Raw genomic sequence first — 11,831 nt, 5'->3', positions numbered from 1 at the left:
TCGGAGTGGGAATTAGTCTCTAAACTTTGTTTCTCTCAAATTCATTGAGTTCTTCCTACATAGCTTGAACCCAATCTGCATGATCAAGAGAAATCTTCACAATTTTAGGCTCGATTTTAGAAATGAACAAATTAAACATGCAAAATTCCAATTTTGAAAATAATGCAGTTTGTTTTGCTTTTTGTTGAGCCCTTGTAAGAACGCCTAAAGATGAGTCTCCAATTACTTGAGATCTTGGAAGATCTTTGGTCCACTTTTTCATTGGAGGATAATTTTGATCATGACTTAGATCAAGTTCAACATTCACTTCTTCGAATTCTAATTGAACGTCTGAGTCATTATTCTCATTCACTCCTGGAAGTTTGAATGTGACTCTACATTCGGAATCGGATCCTCCCCCTGGAATGGAATATCAATATGAGAGGTTGAAGTGGAATCCCCACTAGAAAAGGAGAATCAGAAGGGTCTGGATGACATGAAAATTCAGAAGCATTCAGAATTGGTGGCTCGATCTCAATCTTTTCAGCAACTTCATTAATAATCTTTTTCAACTCATCGGTTTGATCATATTTTGCCTTTGATTATGAGGAGATGGCTATGTCAGGTTTGTCAAACAAATTCAGAAATTCCTCATATAGATTTGAGAGAGGAATTGTCATTGGATTCGTTGATAGAAAGATTTCCTCATATTGACAATCAATGTTTTGATGCTTCTTCATATAGTTATCATCAAAGTTGATATAATAGGTTACTTCAATCTTTCTCAATTTCTTGTTCAGAACCCTATATGCTTTCGAAGTTAACGAATAACCCAGAAAAATGCCCTCATCAACTTTCGCATCTAATTTAGTCCTTTGTTCTTTAAAATTAAATATAAAGCATCTAGAACCAAACACATGAAAGAATTTTACGTTAGCTTTCCTATTGCTCAGAATCTCATAAGGTGTAATTTAGAATCTTTCGTTGATGAATGAACGGTTCTGCGTGAAACAGGCAGTTGCAATAGCATCAGCCCAGAAGTAGAGTGGAAGATTCGCAAATGATAACATCGTCCTTTCTGCCTCGCAAAGAGAGTAGTTTCGTCTTTCAATGATGTCGTTCTAATGTGGAGTGTAAGGAGCAAAGAAGTAGTGAGCTATCTATTTGTCAGTTAAGAATTCTTCAAACGCTTGGTTTTTGAATTCAGAACCGTTGTCACTGCGAATTTTCTAAATTGGCTTTCGTAATTGAAGCTCGATCTGCTTGATGAAATCTTTCAGCTTCGGTGTGGCATCTAATTTTTGTCTAAGAAAGAACACTCAGGTAAATCTAGAAAAATTATCAACAACAACCAAAATTCAGATAGGAGAGCCTTTGGTGCCATAGCCAACTATCATCCTAATTATGTGATTAAAGGAACTGATTAAAAGAACGAGGATTGTTTTGCAAATCATTAATAGTTGCAAAACTGGGCTGCTAGACTCCTTTTGGATGGAGTAGATGAAATCTATAGGGAGACCCTATAGAATTCGTCCAAGGCTTCTAGAATAGGAGGTCAATAGGTTGCTTAAGGCCTAAACAGAAAATTAGGGTTTCACCTGAAAACTCTAGCAGCCTCAGCTATTTAAAGACCCTATCACCAAGGGTTCTCGGCCAATGCTTAAAGCATAGAAACCCTAGCCGATTTTCTGCATATTCCCTCCTCTCTCTCTTCTCATCCTCTTGCTACAAGTGTTTGAGTCATTAGAGGTGCAACATTTGGGGCACTAAGCTTTCAAATGTCAAGATCAATCAAGGAATTCTTGTTATTGCTATTTCTTAACCCTTTTTATATATGATTTTCAAATTATATATGCTAGATCTAGGGTTACTGATTTGGAATTTCTTTTATATGTTCGATTAGTGAAAAACTTAAATTCAAAGCAATTATGTTTGTATGAACACATAGGACGTCGTTATGCTTAAAACCCATCTAGTAGAGCATCAAAAAATGAGGAAAAATTAAAAGGGAATATCAGTTATTTCAAGTTTAACGAGAACCTTTTTCACATATAAATATGGTCAAAAGGAACACTAATCCAAAATTTTATGGTTTAGATATTTTTCCTAAAAAAAATACATATCAAATGGACCATTTTTGCAGTTTTGTCTTTAAAATGCTACACGAGTTGTTTTCCAAAAGTCTCAACATCAAGACAATGTTGCAAAATGCTACACCATTGGTCCTTTTTTATTTCAAACTCTTGTAGGCTGGTCCTTGAAGTGTTAAATTTAACAATTATATGGTTAAACTTTTCTTTAAATGACAAATTTACCCTTAAACCAAACCAATAAATAGAATATACAACAAGGACCAATTTTGTAATTACTTAGTATCTAATTATTTATTACTCCAATTTGGAGGGTTTCTTTGTTACCAAAGGATTGCAACTGAAAAAGTATTTATTAGATAGCACGGGGTCTTATCAGAGTTTATTTTAATATACTTCTTAGCGTTCTAAAAAAGTTTAGAAACCATAATTTGTTGATAACTAAGACATAAATACCAATGACATTGTATAGATCGACATCATATTTATACATATGTAAATTTAGTATTTATTTACAACATTTTTTGATTTGTGAATCTTGAGAAATAAAAAGCAACAATTGTTTAGTTTCCGACCTACAAATAAAATTTTATTTTATTCTCATTCAAATGCAAATGAAATTGTGATATGTGTTTGATTTTGATAAAATTAATGACAAGTGTCTTAAAAGTTATTAATTTTATCAAAATTGGACCCATGTCACAATTTCACATGGTAGGAAGATAAATATGAATAAAAGAAAGTAGGATATTTAATGGGTTAGTATTTGATAACTTCTATAATTTTAGATATAATTACTAAAAAAACATCCCATCTGCAAGCTAGAAAAAAATAGGTCTGTCAAATCGGGCCGTCGTGTTGTGTTTTTGTATGACACGACACGACACGACAAAGTTTTTTGTAACACGAACACGACACGACACAATGTCGTGTTTTTTTTTCACTCGTACAAAAACGAACCAATTAAAAACGACAATACAACACGACACGATAAAGATAATATTACATAACTATTATTTTATTTAATTCATATTTAATTATATATAACACGATAAAAACGACAAACACGACAAACACTTGCTCAATTGTGTCAATTTCGTGTGGATTTGTAAACACGAATGCGACACGAAAACGAATTCGAATTTTGATTTCGTCCCGATTTCGTTTTGTTTTGTGTATTTTTATCGTGTCGTGTCATAAATTGACACCCATAGGGAAAAAAAAAAAAAAAAAAAAAAAAAAGAAAAAAAAGAAAAAAAGAAATTAAGAGCGAAAACAATGCCAAGAAACTTTTAAACAACCATGGTTATAATGGTTATGTTTCCTTTCTAGATTCGTTATTGTTGGCAACGTCTAATAAGAAAGGACTTATAATGTTCAACATTTGCTATCCATTAGGTTCATCAGTTCTTTAAAAGCCAAAATGACAACAAAGAATTTTAAACAAATAGGGGCATAATGGTCATTTAACTGGTTAAAAAAACAGAGAAATACAACTATGTTGCTTACCCAAAAATGGCACTCGACGCCTTTTCACAGACTCCAATTTCTTCTCATTCTTTTGTTGTAATCATTCTTACTAATTTGCTAGACTCATTGATAAGATAATCCATTAAAAAAAAAAAACAACAACATGATTAATAGTATTAGGAAACTTTTAAACGACCATTGGAAGTGGCATAATGGTCCACATCATTCAATCAAAGTGTCCTACTATAAATCTGACTTCAAAAAGAGATTACTAGCCACATAATGTAATAATTAAAACAATTTTCAAAATTTAATATTATAACAAAAAAATATAATGTTATATCTAAATATGTTCTGAAAAGGAATTAGAAATACGTAAAACAAGACCAGTATGTATGAATAGTAGTAATGTAGCAACAAAAATGCTATTAGAGAACTCAAATTTTCGTATTCATCTGTTCATTAGAGACATGTGAATGTGAGGATATATATATATATATATATATATATATATATATATATATATATATATATATATATATATATATATATATATATATATATATATATATATATATATATATATAAGTGGATAAAAAAGAGAAAGTTCATCTGGATCATCTTGAGAGGAGATGATTTGAGTTGTCTTTTCCGTTTCTTTTAACTTCTCAGTTTTAAGTAAAAATACTAGGTTGGATATATATTTTCTATTTTAGACCATTTTTGCATTGATTGTCGTTGCCTCTTCAGTTCTGAAAAAATTATCATATTTGAAATGTTTTAAGATGAAATTTCTACCTAATGCCAAAATCTCTAAAATGCAACTCCCATTAGTTTACTTTACTTGATGTTATGTATAAAAACTGTAAAAAAGTAAGGAAACGCTAACACAAAATTATTTAGATAATCGAATTCTAGCTTCCGGTGTCATTTACATAATAAACTTCCTGTAATAATTGTTAACTTTTTCAATTGTCTGTGAGCATTAACTCAAATATTTCTATTTTATGTAATTTAAAATTGTAGAAAAAGGATGTTTAAAGGCTATCGTTTGAAAGAGAAGTTAAAACGAAGAAAATGTGTATAAACATAAAAAATTAAAAATGATACCACTAACACAGCTATTTTACATTTGGAGGTCACTATCAGCAAGCAGTAAAGCTTTCAAAGAACTTATGATATCTACATGTAGAATCCCTTTGAAAATGTAATTACAAACATCTTTTTTGTACAACGGCTTTTGAACATGTTACTTTTGAATATAATATGCTATTTTCATATAAAATACAATAGGATGAACCAGCCAGCATTGTGGTCAACAAATTTCTAAATCTTACTTGCAAGGGTCAATTCCTGATCTCTAATAATTCTCCAAGATGATTACAAGTTATTAAGCTAATTTTGATCACCATGTCCCAAAGGCTTGAACGAAGCTAAGATCTTTATATAAATATTAAACCGTTAACAGTTATAAAAATTTAAATTCAATTCATGTTCATCTGATGGTTGAGTTTATACTTGACAATAAAGGCTACCTTAGCTTTTGTCGCATCAAGGACCCAATCTTGGGTATTGCAAGACCACATCTTACGGGATGGTGGCATATATGGTATGGATTCTGGTTATGATTGTGCCTTGGCATCTATTCGTAACAAACTTCCAGATTTTGACTTTAACAATTTTACTACTAAAGACACCGCCCCCTGAATCCGAGAATACACTGGCGAGTGTCCTTTTTTGTAAAATTGTCTAAGCTATGGAAGTGCATCTCGATATGACTGCCCGGCAGAAAGTGGTTTTCCAGTGCTTACATGCACCACATGCTCAAGATTTTCTTCTGGCTATCCCTATAGATGAGATTGGCCAACATATGTCTCCCGTGGAGTATCGTACTATCCTCAAATATCGACTAATGATTCCTATATTTTCAGCTAACGAGATATGTCCGGTGTGTTGCATGACATGTTTCGACTATTTTGGAAAGCATGCAGTTCACTGTAAAGAACTCACGGGGTTCAAATACAGACACGGTATGGTTAGGGATGTTTTCTTTAACATATTTAAGTGTGTCGGGGATTCCGCTAAGAAAGAGACACATGTTAATTTCTTGATTGACCCAACAGAAGGAAGGTCAACCCTCAGACCGACTGACATTTCGATTTTTGGATGGGTCAGAGGGAAACACGCATGTGTGGACCTTACAGGGGTATCCCCTCTCGTGGGCTTGAGGGTTGGGGGTTTCACGACGAGACAGACTACTTTAAAAGCATTTACATGCAAAGTTATCAAACATGAGAAATCGTGCATGAAAAATCAACAGGTGTTCATACCATTTGTATTTGATACGTTTGGTTTCCTCGCGTCGTATGCGGTAGAGATTCTTAATAGAGTACAATAGATTATGCATAGTAATGTTGTATCCCTAGATCTTCGGATGTATTCTTTAAAAGAATTAGCTTTACCATACAAAAAGGTTTAGCAGCGCAGCTTGTTACACGTTTGTCATCTCACTCATTGTATGGTGATGATTAAATTAGCAACGAAATCAGTGAGTTCAATAAAAAAAAAGATTAAGTATATCCAATGATAAAAATGAAATTATAACCCCGAAGCTATTATAACTAATATTTCGACCATTTGATTAAACACAATTAATAAGTGCGACTCTTATTTATACAAATTACTAGATGTGAGACCCGTGTATTACACGGATTGATTAAAAAAGTTAAATATAAGATGTAGACATTAAGTATTTTGTAAAGTAAAATTTTGAAAAAATATAAATGAAATGATGAATAAGTAATTCAATCTATACTAATAACAAATTATTATCATGTTTTAAAAATCATGCTAAATGTGAATGTGTAAAAATTAAGTATTTTTTAAAGTAAACTTTCGAAATAAATACAATAAATAGAATAAACCACAACGACCATTTATGTAATTTGTCTTAATTAATCTATATTAATAAACTAATTAATATAAATTCACAAATGGAATTCATTAAAAATAAGAATTCACAAATGGAAGGTTTATTATATACATTAATTCACATTAATCACTAGGAGGTGACAGTTAATAGGTGGAAATTGAATAAAAATGAAAAAAAAATACAAAATGACAAATGAAAAAAAAATTTAAAATTCTAAGAAAATAACATGTGTCAAATTCAATAAGAAGTTGACATTTGGCAAAATTATTTTTATTTATTATGGTAGATTATAATAGAAACTAGGTGTGAGACTCATGTATTACATAAGTTTACTTAAAAAGAAAATTAAATATTAAATTTTTACAATTTGAGAAGTTTGAATTTATAAGAAAAATGAGAAAAAATTTAAATTATTAAAATTAATGAGGTTTTAATACATTGAATACATTACATATATATAAATCATTTCTAATAAATATCTTACATATATATTACCTTATATATTAAATGTGGAATTTTAATTTAATAAAATAAAAAAAATACAATAAAATGACAAGTGGAAAATAGAAAATTCAAAAATTTTAGAAAATGTCATGTGTCCAAATAAAGGAGAAGAAGACATGTGGAAAAAAACATTCATTTATTAAGAAGGATAATAATTCACAAATGAAAGGTTTATTAAATACATTAATTCACATTAATTATTATGATGTGACATTTAATATGTGGAAATTGAATAAAAATGAAAAAAAAATACAAAAATGACAAATGGAAAAAAAATAATTTTAAAATTCTAAGAAAATGACATGTGTCAAATTCAATAAGAAATTGACATTTGATAAAATTATCTTTATTTATTAGGATACTAGTTTATAACCCGTGAGAACCACGGTTATAAAATTAATTATATTTTTATAGTAAAAAATCAAAATTATTAATCAATTATTTTAAATAAATTTTTACTTAAGAAATATTTTTTTTGTTATATAAAATTATAATTATTGATTTAGATAAGTACATGAAGGTATATTATATTATCATCTAATCTGTATTAATTTTATTTTATTTTTTTAACTTAATGTTATAAATTTAATATAATTAAAGTTAAAAAAAAATTAAAATTTGAAATTTAAAATTTAATGTAATTAGGGTGGGAATTTAAATTTTGAATTTTGAAATGGATAATTCATATGTTGACAAATGGTATGATATGAGACATATAATTTTAATGTGTAGTTCTAATATAATGTCACTAGGTGTGAGACCCATCTATTACATGAGTTTAATTAAAAAAAATAAATATAAAATTTTAATAATTTGAAAAGTTTGAATTTATAAGAAAAATGAGAAAAATTTGAATTATTAAAATTAATGAGACTTTAATGTATTAAATACATTACATATATAAACTCTTTCTAAAAAGTACTTTACATATATATTACATTACACATTAAATGTGGAATTTTAATTTAATAAAATAAAAAATACAATAAAATGACAAGTGGAAAATAGAAATTTTAAAAATTCTAGAAAATGTCATGTGTCCAAATGAATGATAAGAGGACATCTGACAAAAAAAACCTTCATTTATTATAGTAGATTTGTCAATAGGAGATTAAACTTATTCATTTATTAGAATAGGAAGATATATGAATTACTTTGTTCTAATAGAATAGACAAAATTTACCATATATTTATCTAAATAAAATCTAAAATAATGACGTATATATAACATTATACAGAACTAAGCTTAATCAATTAGTGATTCACGTTATCATTTTCCAACGTTCTACTAACTTCCATGAAATACCTTTTTGTATCATAGTCGTATTTAAAATAACGCATTGCTATTAATATAATATGTTTTCACCTTGTTTTTAATAAATGACAATTTGTTAACAAAACTATATAATTAATGAGTCATTTATTATATTTATAACTATCAGATTGACTATTTCTCCATCTCTCTAAAATAAAAACAAACCACAAGATATTCTCATTTGTGTGTTCATACCTTTTGGTACACACAGTCTCACACTCTCATCGGAATAATTACACACACTAAACACACCCTCATACACACACAAAAACTTTCAGACATGAAGATACAATCCGACCATGCCTCCCTCTTGATCAAGCTCTTGACCCTGAATTTTCTACTCGTATTCTCTACTTCCCAAGATTTCGATTTCTTCTACTTTGTTCAACAGGTACATATACCGATTCAGTTTCTTTTCATGATATAATCCATACTCTTGATGTTTTCATTTCATTTACATTCATGAATACAAGACCCACACAATCATTTTACGAAAATAATTGCTTAGTGGCCAGGATCATACTGCGACACAAAACAAAGTTGCTGCTACCCGATCACCGGAAAACCAGCATCCGACTTTGGAATTCATGGACTTTGGCCTAATAGAAACGATGGCTCCTATCCCTCAAATTGCGACTCTAACAACCCTTTCGATGCATCCAAGGTGATTCTTTTACCATTTCTTTTCGTTCTTTATAGTTTTAAATATTTGTCTTTTTATGCAACAAGAATAAATGCAGCAAATTTACTATCTAAATTGCAGATTTCAGACCTCAAGAGTGAAATGCAGTTGGAGTGGCCAACATTATCATGCCCAAGCAACGACGGGCTAACTTTTTGGAGTCACGAGTGGGACAAGCATGGGACTTGCTCGGAATCCGTACTCGATCAACATGATTATTTTGCAACGACTCTTAGCCTCAAGAGCCAAATAAATCTCCTCCATGCTCTGGAAAGTGCGGGTATTATAATCTTTCATATATTGTAGCTTTGAATTCAAATATCTGACATGGTATCAAGCTAGAATATCATGTTTTTCTCTATATAGGTTGAAGTTTGTATTTTAATTCAAGGGCTTTATGAAAAAATAATAATAATAATAATCTAGGACTCCCCATACACACGTAACAAAAAACAGGAAACAAATTTGTTGCCCGTTGTTTCCCAAAACTTATAATGTTAAAATATGATGCAGGGATTGAACCGAATGGGGAAAAGTATAGTCTTAGGAGCATAAAGAGTGCGATCAAAGGAGCAAGTGGTTTGACACCATGGATCCAGTGCAACAATGACTCCTCTGGTAACAGTCAGTTATACCAAATATACTTGTGTGTGAACTCATCAGCTTCTGGCTTTATTGAATGTCCTGTCTTTCCAAATGGACATTGTGATTCCTCCATCGAGTTTCCTTCGTTCTAACTTGAATGTTTTGATTCCTTAATGAATGAACATGTCTATTTCTTTAATTTAGCTAAATTTGTATGTTAATTTACTGTTATAAATTAAGCATGTGTTGTTCTTGTAATGACTTTTCTATCCTAGAGGTGTACTTGTGTGGAACTTGGCCTGGATCAAAGTTGGTAGCTTTACAGAGCTCATTATATATATATATATATATATATATATATATATATATATATATATATATATATATATATATATATATATATATATATATTCAACTTGAATTAACTAAAAAAAATAAAAATAAATAAAAATAATTTTTTTTTAAAATACGTGAAATATACTAATAGAATATTACACTGTACATATTTTTAAAAATAATTTTAAAATGCAAAATAAATGGAAAATTCCAAAAATTCTTTTTTTAAATATTATTTACGGAACTTGAATTAACTAAAAAAAATAAATAATAAAAAAATGCATCTTACGGTCTAACAAAATTAGGCGATCTTACATGAAACTAACTAACTAACTAACTAACTAACTAACTATATATATATATATATATATATATATATATATATATATATATATATATATATATATATATATATATATATATATATATATATATGAACTTATAATAACAAAAGGGCCATTTTTTTTTGCTCGTCCTGGGCCTTTGAGGATATTTAATTCCTCAAGACACAACACTACTTGGTGTCTATGCGCTCATATAAAAAATAGGATGCACTCGGAGTCAAGAACAAAATGGTTGAATTCAAATTATTAAATCAAGAATGTTGTTTGCATAGCCAACAAACCTAAACATAATGGAGGGTTCTCACGCCTTGAGCAAAAACTTTTTAACATGTGCCTATATTTGGACTAAGAATCATCTATCCATAATGCATTTAACTTTATAAATTTAATCTGAACCAAGAATCATACATCCATAATGTATTAAACTTTATAAATTTAATAGAAACACATGCATTATATATTTTTTATACAACTTTACTATTTAATCCCTAAAATACATTGAAAAGTTCAATGTACAACATATTTTAAAATAATTTAAAATGTTTATTTTTTTCTTTCATTAAAATGTTTTGTTAATTCTAATATTTCTCATAAAGTGCACAATGCATTCCGCCAATAAATATATACAATACAAATGGAAAAGGAAAAGGGATAAACATAAGTGAGCTAACATACATTAGGCCACACTTAGAATAATAATACATATAAATAAATACAACACAATATATAACAATATGTACGTGCAAATATTCCCCTACAGTTGGAATGGGAGGTCTCATACGAACGTTCAGATTGGAAATGAAATCAAGAAACATCGATGAAGGGAGCCCTTTATTGAAGATATAAACATATTTGGACAAGTAGGGGACGTGAAGGACACAAATTTGACACATAACAACCTTGCCACACACAAAATGAATATCAATCTATATATGGTATGTGCATTGATGTTGAACTAAATTGGTGGCATATACACTGCACTGGCATTATCACAATATACAAGAGTAACATAAAGTGGTGGATATACTGACTCACAAACAAGGTTGTGAAGCCAACATGTCTCTGAAACACAATTCACATATACTTACTTTCAACATTAGATCGAGAAATCATACCTTAGTCTCTTGGAAGACCATGAGAGAAGGTTCTGGTTGAGAAATACATGGTAGCCCAAAGTGGATCACCTGGAAGAAGAGAAGCCCACCTAATCCGCGTCAGAGTAGGAAATCAATCCCTAAGAGGTAGAGACATATAGTTGTAAGCCATGATCTGATGTGTTGCGAATGTATCTGAGAATACGTTTAAGCATTATGATGTGAAGCTCTCTCGAATCATGCATATATAGAAAAACCTATTGAATAACATCAATATTGTATGGTCTAGTAAAAGTGAGATGGTATAATGCTAGTTCTATAATCCTCTAAAGAGTGGGATCAGTGACCCGATGACCAATGACATCAAACTTAACGGACATAAAGGTACCTTTGAAGTAAGTAGACGTAATTCGTAGAGGTTCGGTCATGGAAACCCGAAGGATGATGCATGTAAACTATCTCCTAAAGATGGATGTGAAGAAACACGTTCTTCACATCTA

The 11,831-nt window shown here is 29.8% G+C and overlaps 1 protein-coding gene across 1 annotated transcript; it reads left to right on the top strand.

Annotated features, from left to right (window-relative positions):
- Positions 1-8,452: 8,452 nt before the first annotated feature.
- Positions 8,453-9,815, top strand: LOC145008986 (extracellular ribonuclease LE-like). Its single transcript, XM_078967634.1, has 4 exons — positions 8,453-8,681; positions 8,799-8,954; positions 9,054-9,252; positions 9,486-9,815. The coding sequence occupies exons 1-4, from the start codon at positions 8,571-8,573 to the stop codon at positions 9,707-9,709; spliced, it is 690 nt and encodes a 229-aa protein (XP_078823760.1). The 5' UTR covers positions 8,453-8,570; the 3' UTR covers positions 9,710-9,815.
- The last annotated feature ends 2,016 nt before the right edge of the window (positions 9,816-11,831 follow it).

This window comes from Lactuca saligna, chromosome 8 (assembly GCF_052625555.1).
Source record: "Lactuca saligna cultivar CGN05327 chromosome 8, ASM5262555v1, whole genome shotgun sequence".
In the NCBI taxonomy this organism is placed as follows: domain Eukaryota; kingdom Viridiplantae; phylum Streptophyta; class Magnoliopsida; order Asterales; family Asteraceae; genus Lactuca; species Lactuca saligna.
This window is presented reverse-complemented; position numbering and strand designations above follow the sequence as displayed.

Bases quoted from the DNA above. Each gene is read 5' to 3' on its own strand.
- LOC145008986 (XM_078967634.1), top strand. From the start codon at position 8,571: ATGAAGATACAATCCGACCATGCCTCCCTCTTGATCAAGCTCTTGACC. The intron at 8,682-8,798 runs GTACATATACCG...ATAATTGCTTAG, and splicing joins TCTTCTACTTTGTTCAACAG to TGGCCAGGATCATACTGCGA. The intron at 9,253-9,485 runs GTATTATAATCT...AATATGATGCAG, and splicing joins CCATGCTCTGGAAAGTGCGG to GGATTGAACCGAATGGGGAA.